Source organism: Stegodyphus dumicola, chromosome 1 (assembly GCF_044657685.1).
Source record: "Stegodyphus dumicola isolate Sdum_Otavi_A_Nest chromosome 1, ASM4465768v1".
In the NCBI taxonomy this organism is placed as follows: Eukaryota; Metazoa; Arthropoda; class Arachnida; order Araneae; family Eresidae; genus Stegodyphus; species Stegodyphus dumicola.
The window spans coordinates 61020479-61043722 of record NC_140768.1 but is presented as its reverse complement, the minus strand read 5'-3'; the positions used below and the strand labels follow the sequence as shown (position 1 = coordinate 61043722).

At 30.2% G+C, this 23244-nt stretch overlaps 1 protein-coding gene across 2 annotated transcripts in view; it reads left to right on the top strand.

The window, feature by feature from the left end:
- The window catches only part of LOC118187657 (uncharacterized), a 45330-nt gene extending 23384 nt beyond the window's left edge, over positions 1-21946 (top strand). For both annotated transcript variants that reach the window (XM_035357916.2, XM_035357917.2), the window contains exons 7-9: positions 512-724; positions 6848-6916; positions 14532-21946. In XM_035357916.2, the coding sequence (XP_035213807.1) occupies positions 512-724; positions 6848-6916; positions 14532-14636 (387 nt within the window). In that variant the 3' untranslated portion in view covers positions 14637-21946. The remainder of the gene's footprint in view (positions 1-511; positions 725-6847; positions 6917-14531) is intronic.
- Positions 21947-23244: the final 1298 nt, after the last annotated feature.

Here is a 23244-nt window from a genome sequence, read left to right as displayed (position 1 = left end):
CTAAATAGAATAGTTGCATCCATGTTTAGGGATTTTTCTCATATGTTATCCAAATATCTGATAGTTTTGCTTAGAAAGCCTCAGATAATTTCATATGCTTTGCTTTAATGAAATAATCAAATTCCTTAAATTTTCTTCCAGGAAAATATTATTCCTCATCAGAAGATGGCTCTAGTATGCCAAACTAAAATTAAATAATAATTTTCAAAATTTATGAAAAATCTATTAAAAATCTGTTTAGTCCCAGATTATTATCAGAATAAACATTTATTAAAATAAATTCAGTCTCAGAAGCATGAGTCTAAAATTTCCCTTTCTCCTACATTTCATATAATTTTATGCATTCATTCTCCCTGTGAATACTGTGAGCCTCTTTTGATTAATATGGAAACATACTTTTTCTTTTTTTTTGGGGGGGGGGGTACTGGGTGTGAAAAATGCTACATTTCTTTTATTGATTATTTAATAATTATTTGGAATTAATTACACATAAATATTCTCTGAATATTAGTGCAGGTTAAGATTTTCGTCATGTGCTCTTCAGAGGTGGTATGCCAGTTTTGTATCTCTTGTACTTCTTCGATGTTCAACATACCTCGTTCATTGGTTGGGACATCCTGCCATAGTTTTTGATATTCTTCAATTTTCACTTCCTCTAGTATTGCTTGTTGTTTTATCTACAGCAATAGCTGAAGTAAATTTTGAAGGCCAAAGAGTGTTACGGGTGAGTATTGTATTAGTTTAATATTTTTAAAATTGTTAACACAGATATCCAATGATTATAGTTTATATGAGCTATTCTGTTACATTAAAATTAGAGTATTCAAATTAAGAATAACTTCCAGTGTCATAATAGAATTTTATATAATTATATAAATGAATTATGTAATAAATTATTTTTATTTATGTATCAGTTATTATGCTCATATTTTTCATAATTAGTCAATGATTTATAATATAAATTTGAAATTTCGAAAGCAGTTCATCAATAATTTATTTATTTCATATAGAGTCTTTTAAAGTAATTACTTTTACTTTAAAATAGATAGAATTTATTTTTAATGTGATGTTGATTTTAAAAGATTTAATGTATTTCAAGGTATAATAATATCTTGAGGGATTTTTGTATTAAGTGATGAGTTTTAAATATGAATATCTGCCTGACTATTGAATATTTTGAAATAAATTGCTTAAAAAATAATATTCTCTTTCTGTTTTTATGATGTCATTGTTTTTATAAGCTTTCATTTAGTTCATTCATAGTGTTTCACTGTGAGTGAAATTTTGTCATCGATTTTTAACCTACTTCCTGATAAATTACCGAGTTCAAATTTTGTAAACAAAAGTTTTGACGAATTTTTGAAAATCGCTCAATCTTTTTTTTAGACCGTTTGACATTAATGATTTTGTAATTTGCACATCTAAAGATGTATCCGGTGTAAAGTTTTGAAATTTTCACATATAATGAAACAAATCTTTCTGCCCTCTTTTAAAACAAGAATGATAAGAAATATTAATTAAGCAGTTTTTCTCCTTAAGAAAAAAAAAAAAAAAAAAAGAAAAGAAAAGAAAAAAAGAAAGAAAGAAACTATGCAAGCAGTCTGAAGCAGATGAGAGGAAAAAGCATTCTGAGAATCTTGGTATATTCAATGATGAATTGGTAAAATTTATTTTCCCATTTTAGTTTCAAGTAAAATTCTTGTAACATCGTTATTACATCAAATTTCCAAAACTAAATATTTAAGTGATTTTTTCATTTTGTAAATTATGTTCAGTTCTTATTTCATAATTTACTTATAATTTATTTCTTGTGTTTTAATAATAACTAAAAATTTCATTATTGATAACATATAATTGAGACAAAAAACAGAAAATAAAATATAATTTTTTTTATGTAATAAGCTTTTATTTAAAGTGGATTTGATAATTAATGCACTAAAAGAAGAAAAACAATTTTATATCATGGGTAATAAAAGCATGGGTTGTCTAAAAAATGAAATCTGTTTATTAAATTGCATTGTCAAATATGTGAGTCATTATCTTTTTTAATTTATCATAGATGCCCCTTGCTTTTATTATTCACTATATAAAACTGTAGATGAATACTGCAAATAGAATTACTTAATCTATTATTCCTATTAAGTCGTCACATGGGAAAGTGGCTAGTGACTCTGACTGCCTTACCGAAGGGCTTGGATTCAAATCTCGGAGAAAGCAGGGATGTAAATTGTCATTCCCTTCATAAGAGGTAGGGGTTTATCAACTGCATCCATGATTAATGCATTGAAATTAGTAGTAATAAAATAAGCACCACTTCTGGCCTTATTAAAGTCCAAAGCCTAAAATGGCTAGTGCCTGCCATATATATATATATATATATATATATAAATCCTAATAAACTATATGATAAATTATTTTTTCTCTCTTTAATGCATTAATTATATCCATTTTAAATAAAAGCTTATTGTATAAAAACTTTTTTTGAATGTATTTTATATTGTAACTAGACTGAAGGATTTAAAAATATCTTACAATATATGAATTATTTTGAGTTTCCATTTAGCTTACTCAATATTGTAATTCTTTCCCTTTTCCTGGCATTTATATAACATGTAGTTAGTTTGTTCATGATATTGGTATTTACAAAAGAATATTTGTTTTCCTCTTTTAATGCGAAATTTTGTCCCCATTTTGTTAAATAAAACTAGCTTTTTCCTTCTATTATCTTTCACTTTTGTTCACTTAATGTTCTTCATTGTCTGCTATTTATCAGGAACTCAATAATTCTTAAGAGCTATTATTATTATTTTATCACATTACTAACTTAGAAAAATAATAATATTGTAGGCAATTTTTTTTCCCATTAAAGCAGTCATAATATTTTCCCCATCATTCTCTTCAGTTTGCAAAGTGCTTAGATTTTATATAAGCTCAGATGATTTATTTTCTGTTCTATTAATAAAACATTTATGCTGTCATAAGGATTCGTTACCAAATCTGAATTCTTTGGGAATTCATAACATCAGTGGCAATTTATTCTACATGTGTGAGGGTAAGAAACCTTTTGGAATTTCATGATGCAAACATTATTTTATTGATCTTCGAGTCAGCTTGTCAGTTAATTGCACAGCTAAAATGATACTGAAAGCTTTTTCAATTGATTTGTTAAGTTTTCTGAAATGTTTTCATGTTTTTTGGAGTTTTGGAATCTGCCATTTTTAGGTAATAATTTTATTTTTTCTAATTTTCAAAGTTTATTTTTTGGACCATCTTTAGTTTTTTTTTTAAATAAAAAACAGTTTATGCGGATCCTTTTTTCAGTTAGAGTAGTTATACTTAAGCTCACAAAAGGAAGGGGGGGAAAAATTTTTTTTCTGCATTAGAAAATAATATTTTTAAGTTATGTTTTCAGCATTTTGTATCAGAACCAAGTCTTTTTACTCAGAATGACGAACTAAGTGAAACTTTTGTATTTTTTTTTTAATTCAAGTTTTTGTTATCAGTTACATCTGTGCAGGTTTTAGATTTATTAATATTTGTTTATTGATTTAAAGTTCTATCTTATGTAAATGGTTTGATGGCTTAAAAGTACAATTTTAAGAAATGAAATTTTAAAAAATTATAAACATGTAATTTATTGATTTTTGAATGATAATTAATTTGAATTTAACTACTTTTTTAATCAAAATTAAGTTTTAGATTTATGTATACGTTTTTAGAATGATGAAATACATAGTAAATATTTTTGAATGATAAACTATATTAAGAAAGCTATTTGCAATTACAGAAATGATTCTGAAAAAATTAATTTTCAAAAGTACATAAATTAGATTCAAAAGATGGGAATTGTATTTTATATTATACGAATGTGAAAAGATAACATTAAAGAAACACAAAACTGTGCATTTTTATAAAAGTATGAAAATGTTTTTGCCAACTTACAAGAAAACTATTTTTAACTATTTTACTTATTTAGGAGCACTTGAAGTGGATTAAACTGAAACTGAAATAATGAGTATTTTAACCTATTTATAAAATTAAAAGTACTAACATAGCATTTTTTAAAAAGAAATTTTGATAATTTTTATAACCTTAATATATTTTAATTATATTAAAAATATGTTGTATAACATTACTTTTAATTATTATAATTGTAAATATTTAAGATCATTTTTTTTATATTAAAATAGTTTAGTTATTATTTTGAATACTTAAAAACAAAGATTATTGTTTTTACTATATGAAGAAAGCAACATTATGGCCTGTCAAAACATAGTACTTTCAAATTACATGCCATAGTATCTCTCTCTATATATATGAGTTAATATCTCTCTGTGTTTTTTAGTTGATCATCAACTAATTTGTAACAGTTGTCTACACATATGCCATATTAACAACGAACACAAATTTTGTCACCAATGTATTCCATCTTAGATTTCAGTTTTAGTATATATGTTATCGTGAAAGACCGAAATTGGAGAATGTCGACTTTCACCGGAGAATGTCAACATTCACCAAATGCGTTGGTGAAAGATCGAATATTTCACTACATTCTTGTATATTCGGACCCTCACCGGTGTATGTCGACAATCACGGATATGCTCTGGTGAAAGTCGAAAAGAGAGGTCATAAAGTGCCATAATAGTTTAAGTTGTTGCAATAAATAAGATTTGAATCACATAATTTAGTAAGTTTTTTATTACTGTTATTTTATTTTCTCATTGAGAACGTACAGTATAATTAAGTAAGTTTTTGGCTGATCTTTACAATATGGTAACTGGTAGTTTGGCGACATTTTGGAGGCGATAAAGGTTACTACCTGGGACTTTGGTAATAATGTGAGCAGTACTCAGTTCTGATTACGCATTATTTTGTGTGAGGGAAATGAGAGATCATGTGATATGTCATGTGATATTAATGGACGAATGATGGTTCTTTAATCGGAAAAGGGGCGAAATCGGGAAAAAATCTGGAAATTTTGTATTTGCCTTTATTCTGTGTTGTGTGAAACAGTGTTCATGAATTTTTGGATCCCATGGCCCTAACTAAAGTGAATTCGAAATGGCTCGCAATGAACTGGAATTTGATCTGTCAGCACTATCCTCAGGGCAGATGTTTTTATTTTATTCAGCTTATAATTCCTTACTAAATGTAGTATTTCATCTCAATGTACTCCGTCTTTGATATGATTTAAATCAAATTCCTCGTCATTATAAATATCATGAATACACATCAAATAGTTTTCTCGTTGCAATTTTCTAATTTGGACTATGCGTAATGTATGCTTTACGCATGCTCACATTGAAAGAAATGTTTAATTAAGTAAACAAATAAATAATGCTTTTTTTTTTTTGAAATTTTGATACCCTTTAGATCATAATTGCTCTTTATTTCATAAATTCCAGTTTCATATTTTTAATTTTATAATTTCTGCCATCTTACCAGATTTAAATTGATGACCTAGAATCCGGAAAAACCGATAATCCGGAATCGCCGAAGTCCCGAAGAGTCTGGATTAAAGACTTTTGACTGTATGGGCGATTGTCCCCATACTGAGGAAACCACTGGTTGATTTGGGTTGTGTGCCTTCTGTGAATTTCAGACTGCCTCCCCAGCAAGTTGGGATTTGTGGGCGCCTCAAAGAGATCCTCTTTAAAATTACATTTTCTGTAGCAGGTTTCTATAGAATATTACATAATTTTATACCACTAATCATTTCATTTCAAAAACAAAAATTAGAAAATAATAAAGCTATCTGAGTTTGGTTTAAAATGAAATCGTACTACAGCATGAAAAAGCTGTCGAATAGATTATTTAGTACAGATACTGTTCTACTTTTGATTTGACTGTTCTAAAATGATTTACTGAAAATCTGTCCAAAGGGATCTGTTTAGTTATTAATTTTATGGGGGGAGTGTAAAATAGCAACATAGAGGGGAGTGCGTAGAGAACTATTGTTTCAGTGAGAAATTACACCTACTTTAAAAAAAAAAAATTACTTATGCTTGTTATATAATAGTCTTTGGGCATTCCATTCCACTTCAATTTTTTCCACAAAGTCGCTGCACTAAATGTCTGAAAATTATCTAACACAAAATGTCTTTGGGGTGGGGCCTCAGTAACTGCAGCTGCTGTAGGACTGCTTAACCAGACATGATTGCAGTGTAGCATTCTGTGTTACAGCCTAAACAGGTTGCTCAAAGAAATGATCTCCAGTCATCCAAAAAATTAACACATCATACTACTCTATAACCTACTGTTAGTGTAGTTAATGCTTATAAATTCATGTAAAGATTGTCTGATCAACAGCAGTGTGTGGACTAAGGAGGATGGCATTTGAAAGTTATGATTTTTGACCTTATATTGGCATAATTTGTATTTTTTTCAATAATGATGTACATTAAATTGTAAAGCTGCAACATGAATAAAAAGGAATTCTTTGTATTTATTGTGTTATTTCGTTTTAAAAACTATAAACTTTCTTCTCTGTTTGTACCCAACCCTGTAGTATATGTATATGTGTACATGAATTGTTTATGATACAACAGGTGCATTTGTTGATATATATCTGCAGTTTTTATAGTTGTCCTTTCATTATATGTTTTATAATCTTTCATGTTTGAAAGGATTAATTAATATGTTAGCAGGTATTTTTATATCTGTAATTAGCCAATTGATTTTTACAGTAGATTTTAAATTGCCTGCTTATCAATAATAAAAATTAATTTTTCTTATTATTTAAATAAAAAATTAGCAAAAGTTCCTTTACTGCATTTTAAGAAATTTATTAAATAGATATTTACTATAGAATGATAATTATTGTTTTAAACATTACTTTGTATTTTAGTGCATATACCCAACTGAACAGAGAATAAAGACTTTACAATACATGGGACTAAATGCTCTGCAAATGTCTGTAAGTATTAATTTCCACTTTTGAGTTTAGTACTGTGAGAATTTTTAGAATGGTTTATAAATAAATAAAATTTTTAGTATTAATACAAATCTATTTTCTCTTGATGTTGTAATATAGTCTGAGATTGAACTGTATAAAAATAACACCTCAGTTATGTTGTGTACATAACCGAGTGTGTACAAAATTTGATTGATTAACTTGAGTAATTTGAGTACAAAATTTGTAACTGAATGTGTACAGTGTGTGTACAAAATTTTAGAACTGATTTTTAAAATCAATTCCAGCAAATCTGCTGAACAATAATATGCAACATTTATTACTATGACATTTCAACTTGCTTTTTCTAAAATATCATCTGCTTACAGATAGTGTTTTCTATGCAGTTAATTGTTTGCTTTGCCTAGTGAATGTTGTTCTGCATTCAAAGGCCGAAGAATGAATAACTGTAAAGCTTTGTTATAAAGCAGGAATTAATTCTGATTTTTTCAAACAAATTGAGATTAGAGATGAAACTTGATGCTTTGCTAATGATTCTGAGATTAAACAGAAGGTTCACCATGACCATTTCTTTAATCTTTCTTGATCGTAAGGAATTTGTTTCTGAGGGGAAAATGGTGATCTTCGTCTTCTCTGAAGTTGTACTGATTAAATATCTGAAAAGGAATTACTATGTTAAGTCTGAGAAAGCTTAAGGAAGTAACAAACTTCTGCTGCATGAGAATCTGTAGTCATACGATTCCATTCTTTTCAAACAACTGCAAGGGAAGATCAAAATTCTTGATCAGCATTCATCAAATTTTTCATCTTCACAGTATTATCTCTGCCCTAAAGTGAGGTCTCATCTCAAAGGCTATTATTTCAATGTCATTGAATAAATTCAGAAAATTATAGCCAGAGATTTTGGGCAGTAATCAAAAGATAAGTTCTGCTAAGGAATCAAGCACCTGTATGAAAATGCCAAGCATCATATAGACTTACAGGGATTCTTTATTAAACTGTAAAAAGTAAGAAGTTTGTTTTCTTGATTTTTCAGTTCTCTGCAAACTTAGTTCTAAATTTTCGTAGATACACTGTGTGAATGAATTGAATATTTTTTGGCTTTAAAATTGGGAACTTACTGAGATTCACGTTAAGGTGTGAAATTTATAAATTATATTGTGTAGAGACATTAGATATTTTTTGGAAAAGCCGGAGAGATGAAAAATGAGCAACGCCTTCACCGGGAATTGAACCATGGACCTCTGGAACACCGGCTCAGCGTGCAGAACCACTACACCATGAAGGCCCGCTAGGAAGGTGGGAGAAATACCTTATATATCCCCCTTTAAAGGGCAAGTGGAGTTTTTAGGGGACCCAATCGCCAAATCCTGGATGTGGAGAATCATCATCCAACATCCTTTTAGTTCGAGCACCACAGTAGAGACATTAGGTTTTTTTGGAAGCAGGCAAGATGAAAAATTAACAACCGCCTTCGGGGGGAATTGAATCATGGTCCTCTGAAATACTGGCTCAGTGTGCTAACCACTACATCATGAAGGCATGCTAGGAAGGTGGGAGAAATACCTTATAATTGGTTTAGTTGATAGGAACAAAACTCTTTTCCGCTCTTGAAGCATATCTTAGTGAATCTTTTCATAGACACATTTCTTTGGCTTTAGCACACATTTTGTTTTTTAAAGAATGAGTGGAAGTAGATCAGTAATTTCAAGAAATGGTTGCTCTCATTATATAGGAGTTATGAATATAGTTCACTTCTCTGAGTGCTTTTTTACTTATTTGTACAAAGTAAAAAGGAAGTATTGTAATTACGAAAAGTTTCAGGCAGCATATTTCAACGAAAATATCCATTTTGACTGCTATCGAATGGAATTTAATGATGTTTTTGCGTGATATCTGTACATAAGGACAGAATAAAATACTCATTTCCTTCAAAAAAATTATAAAACTACTTTAAAATTAATTCTGAAGAGAATTTTTTCGTGGCGTCTGTACGTGCGTACATACATATCTCGCATAACTCAAAAACAAATAGCCTCAGAACGTTGAAATTTTGTATATAGGAACTGCTGTAACATGTAGATGTGCACCTCGTATTTTGGTTGCAATCGGCCGCACCAAACGTATATAAATATACTTATATATATATCCACTCTGTTACCCGGCTCAGTGATCTCAGTTTCTTTACCCTTATATGTTTGTAAATTGTACATTTTTTGCTTTAAAAATGTTTGTATTATGTTGATTTTAAATTCCGATTAAGGTTTTTATGCCTTTAATAAATCTGTGTGCAATATTTTTAGAATTATCAACAATTTTAAAGTTGTTTAAGTGCCGCTAAGCCTTTTTTTTATGGCGGCCATTGATGTTTACATTTGAAACAGGAGACTAGTGTATTTGGTGCCAATCTAGAGAAACTTAGCTTCGCAGCAACAAAGATAACACATTAATTTATTATTGCCAATTAAATCATGCTTAATTCTTTCTGGAATTTTTTCGAGGAAATAAGTATTTGAGATTTACTTCGTGATTTTTAATATAGATAATTTGAGTTTTTATGTATTTTTGCCTTCTTGCGAAGTGAGAACTGAATTAATTAAATGAGAAATACTCAATCGTCTGTGAAAAACTGTTTCTTTTTTGTTTTGCTTGCTTAATTTCTTTTATACATCATTCTAGCTTTATTATAGTATTTGAATAGAACATGTGGCAACAATTAGATAATTCTATTCTTTAAATGATATAAATTTTGTGCATTATGAGTTATAATATGAATGAAATATATAAGTTAACTCTTATATAATTATTGGATTATATAACAGTTAACTTAGTTTCCATTATATAATTATTATATAAGTTAACTGTTATATAATTATTAATACTGTTAAGTAAATCTAGCGCCGGAGTGCCGTATACTGAGTGGATATATATATCCACTCAGTATACGATACTCCGGCGCTGGATAGTGGGAAACAAATACTAGAGTGAATTTTAAAGAATGCATTTATTCTATTGTGGTTTATGCGCTGTCGGCGAAGTAGATTTAATTCAATCCAATAAGTTTAAATGAAATGCTAGAAAAAATGCGTATAATTTAATATTCTGTACAAGGAAGTCATGTGGTGTACACATCAGATTTTTTTAACTATGTAATATCACCTGCTGAAGCTTCAGGATTTATTATAGTTTCATCCCTATATAATCAATTTTAATATTAGTTGTTTGTCTTTATTTGAAAATAAGGGTAAACTAAATCATCAATGACATCTGTTCATTATATTAAACACAATATAAATAAATGATATTAGTTGTTATATATGATGGACTAAATTTTGTTGAAACTGTTACTGTATTAACAAAGTAGATTGTCTGAAAACATTTTGTTCTGTGCATACATATTTTTGCAGCAACTGTGAGAATTTTTGGATTGTTTTATGGGAGATACATTCCATAAAATTTTTTTATGATAACTTCCTCACAGGAGCAGTGACTTAGTGTTTAATTAAATTTAACAAAAAAGTCACAAGATGCAAGCACGCAGACTTTTCATTTTAGGTTAGGTTATTTAAATACAGCAAAACTCGCAAGGGCTTACTTTCATTTTTACAAAATTGTAGTAATCTAATAAGGCAGGGAAGCATGTAGGTGCATTGGCATGCCTTCTATACCTAAATAATTATGACTGACCTGAAGCTGACTTGAAATTCAAGTCAGCAAGTCTGACATAGTTTACTTATTCAAACCTACCATATTTAAAGGTTTAGAAGAAGAAATTCTCTGAATATGCACCCATACATCATACATTTTCTTTAGCATATGGAAAGGGCCCTCTCACAATGAGCTTGGATGAGATCCCTTGATGATGTTTGGATTCCAGAATCAAACTTTGTCTTCCTTGAATTCTCTCTCTGTTGATTTGGCATAATATCTTGTTTTTATCTTTTTGGTCATAATATTCATTCTTCCTTTGGGAAACCAGAGAAAATCTTTTATGTGTGCCTGCAGATCTTCTAGGTGAAGAACAGATACCTAGTGGACATCCAAAGAGCAGGTAATATGGCAAATGAAGATCATGGCCAAAAATAATTTGCGATGGGGAAAATCTAGTGCTGTAATGAATGATACTCCTATACACTAGTAGGAATAATGGCAGTTTTTGATCTTAATCATTCTGACTCTGGGATATGAAAAGAAAGGGATGGTCTGTAAAATTTGAGAACTCACCAAGAGGTGTGAAGATTTGCCAACTGGTAAATACTGGCATGGATAAAGGCAAAAACTTTGTCAAAAGAGCAGATGAGAGCAAGATTTTGGAAGAGATATGTATTCAGCAAGGCTGGAAAATTTATTCTGCTGCTATTTTAATTCTTAAAAATTATTTAGGCTTTTGAGTATATGTGTTACAAATAAAAAATGTTTTAGTGAAGCCGATTATCTTCCTTGAGTTTCATGGATTCTTTGATTTTATTTTAAGGCCTCTTTTGAATTTCTACAATGTAGAGTGAGGAATCCAGCAAATCCAATCTGTTTAAAGCATTCTGTTGTTTTAAAGAATCAGGCTTCAAATTATTAGTGATGCCATAAATTTGTACTGACAGAGTTGTGGCAGATAGAAAAAATCATTGGATACCTATGGTTATCCCAGTAGTGAGAAATTTATTTCTTTTTGTATCACCTACACACACATTCTATTAAAGCCCCCCTTTTTTTTAGTTTCCATTTATGATGCTTTTTTCCAAAGTAAAATACAGAGTTACATTTAAAGTGTGTTAATACAAGTAAAAATTGATATTTTTAGTAAAAAGTTAGTTTGAAATATTGTTAAGACTAGCCATTCATATTCCTTTTAGAATTATTAATGAATTATAAATATTACTGTTAAAAATGTTTAAATGTATAGTTGAAGGCAAAGGTAGAATAATTGTTAAGGTAAAATATTGTTATTGTGAAGTTGAAAGTTTAATAATTAAGTTAATGTAAAGGAGAAGTGGGCAATATTTTAATTTATACTATTTTCTTAAAAGCAGTTAATAAGAAAATTTAAAGGTATAACATTGTAATGTAAGTTCTTATATTTGATGGAGTCATACTGTGTGTTGGTATAAAGCCATGCACAGGTTGTTATAAGTTAGCTGTTTGTAAAAAGGCCATATTATTAAGAATGGGTTTCCTTGAAAAAGCTAAAAAAGAAGATTAAAAATTGTTTTCTGAAGAACTTGAGGGGAAAGTGCTTCCAGAATATAAAGTGGTAGAGTTAAAAAGAATAATTATGGATAACTAGGAATATGAAAAGAATTTTGTTTTGGAAATATGAAACACATTTGAAGAAAATAATTGAAAGGGAGAATTCAAACTTGAGAATAAGGACCCTTTGAGGTCCGGATTATAGATCATTCCTGATAATGGACGTCCAGATTACAGACTTTGTACTGTACAATCTTTTGCAAAAAAATCGACGCACCATAAAGGAAGTGGTTGTTTTTGATGTAATTCAATATGTATATAGCTCATACACAGGTAATAAAATGATTAAAAAATCAAGGTCATAATACCTGTTCACAGCTCACAATCACCCATTGAGTGTTCAAATAAGCAGGTGATCAAACCACCCATGGCGGCAATACATGTTTGAATTCGTCGAGGCAAGGAGTGGTAGAGGTTACTAATGTCATCCTGTGACGCATTCTCCCAGGCATTCATCAGTTGTTGCTCCAGATCTGCGATATTTTTTGGTGCCCGAATCTGGTGGCCTACCATGTCTCAGACATGCTCCATTCGTGAAAGAAAGTGTGGTGACCTTATTGGCCAAGAAAGAGTATCAACCGCATGGAGACAGTTCAGAGATATGCAAGCGGTATGTGGCCTGACATTATCATGTTGAAAAAGGCCCCTAGTATGACATGCCATGAAGGGTAATGCAACCGGCTGCAGGATGGTGCCAACATATCGTTGAGCTGTTAAAGATGTACGGAGGAGAACTAAAGATGACCTGCTGTCATAAGAAATAGCACCCCACGCCATCATACCAGGGGTTATGGCTGATTAAAACAAAGGCTGATTGGGACAACTGGCCCCATCCTCTCTAGACATGATCACGGTGGTCAGCTGCTTCAAGATGGAAGCGGGATTCATCGCTGAACACTATATGATGCCAGTCTGATGGCAGGCCATGATGATCGGCTGCAAGACACCACTCCAGATGACTCCACCAATGATATGGGATCAAAGGCAAATGTCTTAAAGGCCTCTGTGAGCGTAACCCTGCCTCAGACAAGCGCCATGAGATGGTGGAGGTGGATGGTACCATGGGAGGTATAGACGTAGTTGTAGTTCATTGGATAGTTGACAGGGATACTGTTGGCTAGGTTTGGGCCTGGCAAACAATCATCCTATCTTGCCTCGCATTTGTGCTCCTGGGCCTTCCAGAGCCTTCATTTCGTCGACAGTTTCCTTGTAGAAACCATTGCTGCCAACATCTTTGCATAGCAGTGTTTGTACGCAGCAGGTGGAGACCTATTGCTCGGTATGACCTCCCAGCTTCATGCAACCCTACAATGCGACCACGTTCAAAGTCGTTTAGTTGTCTGTAAGGTCTTCGATATTGTTATAATGGCATCTGTAGTTGCTTCTTTACAGAATTACAATGGCAACAACAAAAAAAGATAAATTTTCCACCTCTGTTACTGGTTTCATACTTTGCGAATTGCACACTAGAAATGCGTGCTATGATCGCAGTTCCTGTTCATTTGCCTTGAAACATTGATCATTTGTATATATTCAATCAAAATGTTTTTGCATACCAAATTTCGTCACAATCACAAGTCCTTCTTCGATTTTATCGCAAAAGAGTGTATTAAAAGTTGTTCAGCAAAAAATCTTGTTGAGTTCATTCTGAAAAGATTAAACAATATTTGAAAAATTAATATTTAATCCAAACGTTGTAGAGAAACTAAAAGAAACACTTTAAATTTTTGTCTCGAATCAGATCTGGTTTTAAGAATATTGCCTTCCTGCAATATCTTATTTCACTGATCCTTGCCCCTTGACTATAGAGTAACTGACAGTTTATTTGAATTTTCCACATTTAATCATTGCATATCATCATCATTAAAGCATCGCATCATCAATAAAGCCAGCTGTGATTGGAATTATAAATGTGAAGTTACCTTTTTAGAACATTATTTTATACTCTGATATCTATTATCTTTTATATATTGTATATAAAATAGATGATAATATAGTATTTATACAAGCTGTACATAAAAATATAAAAAACTTAAATAATTAATTGTCAGATTAAAAAATATTGACTTTTTTGTTTTGTGCGTGTATGTATATGATAATAATTATTCAAGTTTATTTTTGTAAAAGGTATTGATATCTCATCATTATAATGCTGTATTATATATTTCATAAACTTTCAAAATCTGATTCAAGTACACATGCACACAATGCTGTATGAGTTAATGTTTCTTTGCGTTATATAGTTATTTAAGTAAGAGCCAAGAATTACTTTTTCAAAAGTTATGTTTACTTCTGTGTCCTGTCATATTACATTATGATGTTAATATATTTTAAATATATGACAGAAATTTGTTCACATTTTTCTCTTTCATAGATTTATGGTTTTGGAATGACTCATGGAACCATTGTTACTGTTGTTTTTGCAATGCTAGTTGGTTTTGTTACTAAAATTGTTATCACCGAAATGACGAAGTCCTGAATATATCCTTCTATAAACTGTAATTCCATTGTGATATATAAAACATGAAAAGGAAATAAGTTTTGATGGTTATTTCCCTAATGTGTATTGCTCTCTATTGTATTTGAAAAGTAATCACTGAAAATTTAAAAAAAAAAAAAAAAAAAAAATTGGGTACTAAAAACTTTTTTACTTTAAATGTACAGTCATCCTTCTTGATGATCAGATCTTTTGTGAACATCTCTATGTATTATAAAACAACGTATATATTCTACCATTACATGAGAGAAAGGATAAAATTTATTCCCTCTTATTACTGATGCTTGCATAATTTTAATGCAAATAAAATTGAAGCTAAAATAATTCATTAGTTAATGTTATTTAATTAATTATACTGATAAAGGTGTTTTAGATGTCACAGTTAGTATTTATTATTTCTGAAGATTCCTTATTTCTATTCAATAACTGAGATTTTACTTTTTCTCTCTTTCATTTTATTTTTGTTTTTATTTTGACAGCTGCCTAGTCTTAAATCTGTAATGTATTTCTGACTGTGTTCATTTATTTTTATAACATTCCAAAAATATATTTTGTAGAGTATTAGTAATATTTAAAGGTAATATCAATAACTGAGGTACTGTTTTCATTATGATGAAAAGTAGTTAAAGAATAAGTTGGATCTTATTCTGTTCCATTTTTTTTTACAGAATTTTTTATTGCTTATATGTCATAGCCAGATACTGTATTTTTATAATAAAAAATGTGTGCCATTTTCATAATAATTGTATTAAATTTTGCAATAAATGCATTTATAAGATTTTCTTAAAAATGTTTGTAGTTTTAAATAAACTTAAAAACTTTTCTAGTTTTAAATATTTGGAAAGACCCATATTAAAATCTAAAATTTATAAAGTGAGAATATATTTTGATATTTTTTTTTGATTGAAAGGAGCTTAATATGCTGTTAGTATAAAAATAATCAGTTTTCTCTGTTTTTCTGCAAAATAGATTTTTTATGTAGATGTAATGCTGCCTTATCCATCCCCTAAAGGAGAGCAGGGGACCTATTCTTCTTTACAGTGCTCATCAAAATTAAAGGGTATTGACATGTAGAGTAATTAGGATTATTTCAAGCAGGAGACACAAAAAATGAGCATTGCCCTCGCTAGGATTTGGACCTGTCATATATGCGGCGAGTGTGCTGGCGATTGGGAATTAGGGGACTCAATCGCCAAATCCTGGTGGCGGAGAATCATCATCCATCACCTTTTTTAGTTCAGGCGCCACTATAGAGTCATCAGGTTATTTTATAGTAGGAGATGTGGAAAATGAACAATGCCCTCGCCGAGACTCAATACTCGGACCTCTCGGAAACACGCCAACTGTGCTGACCATTACACCACGAAGGTATGCTAGAAGAAGGCGGGAGAAATGTTTTATAGACAAAAAAAAAAAAAAAAAAAATTATTGAAAAATTATTAAAAGATTTGTATGAAAGCATTATTTAATATAAGTTACTATGTTGCCAGTTGATTAATCTCAAAGTATAGAAGTTAAAGTTAAGTTTATAAGAATTTTAAAATGATGGGGAAATGATTTCTCTTTTGTCACAGATTTTTCTTCAATATGGTGCATAATCACCTCTGACAGAATCAACCTGATTGTGCACCTCACATATGCATAATTATTTTAAAATATGGGGAGTAAGCTGGCCAATCCATTCAAATGATATTTTCTGTTTTCAAGCATTCCAACTCTAGAGATACTCAGTGTGGATGAGAACTATCATCCATTAGCAAAAACATTTGACTAAACAGTTCCAGTAGTCTCAAATGGGATTCCAGTACTTCATCCATATATCTCTGATATCAATTAATCAGAGATCAATCTCTGATATTCAATGTCTTTATCGAAGATGCGCATAGCTTGGCTAAGCAATTTTTATTTATTGATTCCACTCCAAACTATGATATTGCTTTCATTGACAAATTTCTTTCATGAACAAGAAAAGGCAAGTTTCATGTTCTTTGCTCTCTTCCGATCAAAACTTATCTGGAGTCACTGGTTCGGCTATATCCATACTCAACAGGGAAATAGCATATTATCCCATTCTTCTTGGTTCTGTTGAACATGGGCCCACCAACAGCCAAGTCTCTTGATTTTCCCTATGTGTATCATGTATGTGAGCTAGTTTTCCTCAGAAAGGTTTCCACCAAGGCATTCCTTTCCTTAGGTAGGTAACCCTATTGTGCTGTGCCATAATAAACTAGAAACAATCCAGTCCATTTCACATGACGACAACAAATTTAAATGGATCTGTTTAGAGGATAAAGTAAATGGGGCACAAACCACTGGGTTTTTTTTTTTTTTTTCCCCCCACATAAAGTCAAACTTTTTTAAGCCCTTATACAGCAGTAGAATGGCTAATTCAAGTTCCTTTTGCAACGTGAATGTTTAAAACCAGCTCTCTTATAATCGCCTTGCATTTCTTCAAACTGATAACAAAAGAAAATGAACTGTCATGTAAGGGATGCAGCTGTTACTCTTGATTGTCCATGTGATCAGGCTGTTTCAATTCTAACTTAGGAAGACGGAAATTTCGCTTCATTTCATTTACTACACTGGAAATATCGCCCTTTCTTTCAGTGGTTGGTAACATTAAATCAACTTTCGTTTTCATAGCAACCCACTGATTTCGATAGCTTTCCATTTACTCCATATCATTAGAAAATTCATCTTCATTAAAATTTTCCATTTCTAGCCATTTTACTTTAACTTTTTCATCTAACTGAAATAATCTGTCAGCTTTATTGCTAAATATATTAAATACAGATATCAAATCAATCTTACTTACTGCTTCATCTTTTAGAACAGTGTCCATTTCTTTCAAAGAAGTTGTGAAATATCGCCGTAATTGTGTTCTTTCCAGTTTTAAATTATCCATAGTCCTGTTCCATGGACGCCAATATTTTAAAGGATTCGAAAATAACTATGGATTTAATATGAAAAACACTTTAATTGCAGATATTTCCAAAAAATTTAGAAGCAGTTATTCTTACAGAAACAATAGAGCTTAATTTTAAAACATAAAACTTAAACAGAGTTGAGTTGTAGCTGGTATTACTCAAACAAATATGATAAGTTTTTGTGAGTATCTCAAGAAAGATTTATTTTTATGAGAAAAGTATGTGTTAAAAAAAGAAGAGATATTGAGCATGTAAGAAGATATTCAGAAAATAAATATCTCGCAGATGGGCATTATCAATGTTCATTAGTGATGTCACCTGTTGCATCATGAAATAGTTACATAGTTTCCAAGCAGAACTTAATTTCAAAAATCACAAGTACAGGAGCCATTTGGAAAGGCATCAGGAAAAATAAACAAGAAAAATAAATAGATAAATAAATAAAACAATTAGTAATTAAAATTTAGATTGAATAAAATGTAAAGAGATAAATGACAATGATGAGACTGATGATGAATAGTTAAATGAAATAAAATTTTGGACCTCATCCTTATTTGGGGCTCTGGCTGGTATTATAATTTCACTCAAAAACTCAGAAATAGGTCAACCGAACTCCAGTTGAATGTAAGCTTGATAGTACATAATAATGTACATACATAATAGTAATAATACATAATGGTATAATACACTATTTTTAGGGGCGATGGAAACACTTTTTCTCCTAAAGAACCAATGAAAAAAGGTAAAAGTTTTAAAGCATCACTAATCAGAATAGAGAGAGAAAACGTGAGAGTATGGAAGGAAATTTTATCAATAGATGTGTAGGTATGAAAAGAAAGAAAGATGAAGAATCTAACACTTTTGGATCATGATCCCTTGCATGTATCATTCTAGCTTTCTAACAGAATGAGACAGGAAAACGAATCGATTTTTAAGGTTTACGTACTGTCAAAATAAAATTTTTGAAATCAAAATCATTTCTTGCTGTAGTCATGGTTCAGTTGCATGAAAAGATTCTAGCTGTCTGTGCTTCAGCTAGAATTATGGTTTATCTCAAAAACAGAAGTACAGATGCATATCTCAAGATCTTTTTATGCATATCTCAAAAACTGAGAGTCAGGCTTTTGTGGTCTCCTATACAATTTAAGCTCCATTTCCAAGAGTATTTAGTTCAGGATTTATTAATTTTTGTTATATTATTAATCTTTTGGTTCATACTTCCAGCTGAAAAACAGTGAAAAAATTATTTATTACTTTACCAGCTAATAACTGGATAGTGCAATAGTGCAGCCATGGTCAATTTCATTTAGTTCCTGTATTGTACCAGTAGTTGCTAAAATGTTATATAGCTATTGAAAAGAATGAATCTATGTGTTGAATGATTTTTTTTCAGTGGCTTATTAATTTTGTGTATGTTTAGGTTCATCATTGTAAAGTAAAAGTTTTAAATAAAAGTGGCAAAAATAAATAATATCTTATTTTTGCCATACATAATATGGTTGAAAATTTCTTCAATACCTAGTCAGGAAGTATAAAGGAGAAATGAAATTTGCTAGCCTTCTTTTCCTCCTTTTATTGATTCAGACAAAGAGGTCTGAAGTTTTCAAATTTCACCAACTATGGTTTTTTGCTACAAAGCCTCTTACAGAAGAATCCAACCACAAACAAGCATATATTCTATAAGATAGGTAAGCTGAAATTGAATTCCCGAGGATCATATGATCATTGTGCAGATTTGCACCCTTTAGGGGAAGAGAAAAAGGTAAACTAAGCCAGCTTCTCAGCTATTATTTACATGAAAGCTGCTTTAGGCATTTGGATCAATGAGTTTAAACGAACTTGATAGGATTAAATATTTTTGTGATAAATACCTTCAAATATAAATTGATAATAATGTCTCTGTTTTCACTAAAATATATTTTATTTGTATTGATAGTTTTTTAGAAATTGTATTCACAAAGTATTCTTACATTATACAACATTTATATGTACATGTCAACACAGCTATGATATTTATATACTTAAGAAGAAAATATTTTCTGTATTGTATTATTTTATTAATTACTTGATGTAATATAATATGGGATTTGTTTTACTTTTATTATTATTGCATTGTTATTAAGATCTGCTAGGCATGATATATATTTAAGCAACTTAGCTGTAAAAATATGTATGTATTAAGGTATTTTTTATGCATATATTGGTGATGTAGATATGTTTGATCTATATGGTTGAATAATGACAAATGTCAACATAAATATGAGAGAGGCAAGAGCTGTCTACTTGGGAGCAATAAAAATTTTTAAGCAGATCTGACAAATTTGTTTGCATGAGCATATTTGATTGATTAGCAGCAGTTTGTTACTTTATTTCTCTATGTAGGCTATTTTTATTAGAATGCTGTTTTTATGGTATTAATATTATTATTTATTTAAAAACTTTAGCAATGTGTGACATAATTCTCTTCTCCCCTCACCAAGCTGAAGTTTAGTTACTAAAACGACCAAAAAAATAAAATATAATTTTTTGCTTTTGGCAGTTTAAAAGTGTATATTGTCAGCTTGAAAGATTAATGTACTAAAAATGATAGCTTGGTGAAATGCTTTAAAATAATTTTTCACAATAAAAAATTCAATTTGGGAAACTTTTTCAAATCCTATGTGTGTTATGTTTCGGTTTCACAATTCCATGTCCTTTTTTTTCCCCCTGCTGGAGCAATTAAAAATTGAAAAGAACTCAATTTTTATTAAGTAATTGAAGTAAGAAGTAGTAAGTAATTGAAAAGAACTCAATTTTTATAATAAAAATTCTTAGAGCATTTTTATAAAGCTAATATTTTTATACTTTATTTTTTAAAGTAATAATATTCATTTTTAAGTTCATCATATGCAAACTGGTGTTATTTATTCTGTTCATTCAGTGCGTTCTCATGATTTATACATTCAAATAAACTGCATCATGAGAATTAAAAATTTCATGAAAAGGCTTTTTAAACACGTATGACACATGCAACAGCAGTTTTACGCTGCATAAATGATATTTGGTATAAATGGGGGCTTGTGTCAAGCTCTAGGAATTTCTGAAATATTTGTTAAACTGTTGTAATATTTCTTTGTGATCTTCCTCTCTTATGGGATGTACAGTAATATTTTCAAAATGATGATATGCCATAATTTCATCTGTATATGTGAAAGATAAACATGGTAATGTAAAATGCAAAATTTGGCAAAGAAAAAAAATCTCTCGAGATTGGTATAAATTTTTTATTAAACTACTGGTTTTTAGAGTGGCTGATATAATCGCTCTTTTTCAATAGTAAAACATTTTGCACTAATTAAGAGATATTTACTCTTGAAGAAGAGGAGTAAGTGACATCTCTTGTCTGAATGTTGGTCATTGCAATGTTTTGATGTGATTTTCTTTTAAAGGCCCCATGAAGAAGAGGGATTTATGTCAGCTGCCCTGGAAATAAATTGATTTTTATTTAAAATCTGTATCAATGTAAGATTGTTTTCTGCCTCAATTATGTACCATTCAAAATAGTGATACATCTATGACCCAATATGCAATGTGATATACTTTATTGCGAAACTTATTGTAAGTGATTCCAGATATTATAGTTTGTGAATAAATAAGTGGTTGAGAACATTGGCTTGAACTTTGCACTTTCTGCTCTTGAGATAGAGGTAGGGTCGTAAAGTATATACATTTAAACTTCGTTCTGTCTTGAATTGCATTTGCATATGATGTGTTTTGTAAATAATAAGGTGCATATTTATGAAAGACTTGTTTATGCGATAAAATGCTGTAATTTTTTCTTTATTATTTATTTGGATACTGTTGATATGAAAACCAAATATTTTATTTAAATTCAGATTATTTACTATGCACATAAGCAGTTAAAAATAATCTGTTAAGTTGACAAAATGACATATTTTATTGCAATTTTATATACATGTCTTGTTATATGATTGTATACATTTGTTAAATTTTGTTATTAAATTATTAGTAATTTGATAATGTGATCTTAGATCCAGTGAATTAATAAATAGTTTTATTATTAAATATGTTTATTATTGTAGTCATAGTATATGCTCATTTTGTTCATACTTCCGGGGAAGAAATGATTTGCATAGTTAAATGATGGCTTTATTCATTATATGTTCAGTTAAGCTTTTAAACTTGATCTCTTTCCTCCCCTTACCTTCTTCACTTTAGCTGTGTGAAGAAATGTATTGATTTAGAATTAACTGCACACCCTTCAAGAGAAGAATGTAGACTGGAATTTAGTTGTATTTTACTCTGATTTTTTCACACCTTTATGAAAAGAAATTGTTTAGAGAATTAAACGATGGTTTATTCATATCTGTTAAGATAAGCTTTTAAATTTAATCAGTTTTCTTTTCTTTCAGTTGTGTAAAATATATACTGACTTACATTTTACCTCATACCTTCAAGTAAAATATGTAGATAGGAATTTCAAAACAGTTACATTTAACAGGACTGGAGCAAATATTAGAAAAATTCAAAATGAAGCTATGTTGGTCCAGTGTGGAAAGCCCATTTAAAAATGTAGTAAAGTACTTGTTACACATTCCATAAAATATATTCCAAAAACAGAAATTGTCATTAAAATTTGACAGTAAAAATTTTCGTGTATTTTTTTGCCTTATTTTTCAAAATAAATGTAATAGAACCAAAACTATTAGAAAAGACATTGAAACTAGACTGAAATTTAAAGTTTATTAATACTAATTTAATGAAAATTTCTGAAGACTTTTATTGTTAAACAAGATTCGTTTTTAATTTTTCATACATTTAGTCCAAACAGTAGTTAACAGGCTAAATTAAAACCTTAGGTGAATCGGATTGTGGCCTATGGACCGTTTGTCGTCTAAGTCTAATACAAAGATTGTTCTTAAAATATCTGTTTTGCAAAACAATATAAAATTATTAGAAAAATTTCTAGGTATAGAGATATAAATTAATAACATAAAATAAAAATTAAACCAATCATAAATTTTTTAGAAATAAATGTTTGAAAAAATGTAGAACATAAGTTAAATTAGTAATTTTTAGTACACTGGTGTGCAACACTTAAGCAACAGGTGCTGTTTTTGCCATAACTCCACGAAAAATCATCTGAGAGACATGAAATTCAGAAATGAGAGACAACATTTTGTATTTAAACGATGACGAAAGCAGAGTTGCGCAAAAATGATTCTAATCCATACAGTATGGAATCAAAAAAAGGCTTTATTGAACTGTATCGTAACACATGATTATCTGTACAAGAGGAAGAACAACAAGCAAATGTTCTTTAGTATGGAATATGCCCTCCCCTTACTGCAATGGTTGATTCGCACAGTCTCTTCATACTCAGCACCAGATTCTCCAACAGATCTTGAGGTAAGAGTGTCCATTCCTGGATCAGCATATGTTTCAGTTGTTGGGTGTTCCCCGGAAGATGTAATCGTGCCGCCAGGCGTTTCCCCAAAGCATCCCATACATGTTCTATGGGATTTAAATCAGGGGAGTACGCTGACAAACCTATTCATGTGATATCTTCACTTTCCAATAGCTTCTGAACAGAAGTCCTGTGTGGGCGTGCATTGTCATCCATAAAAACGAAGTCTGCTCCAATGGCACCTCGGCATAGACGC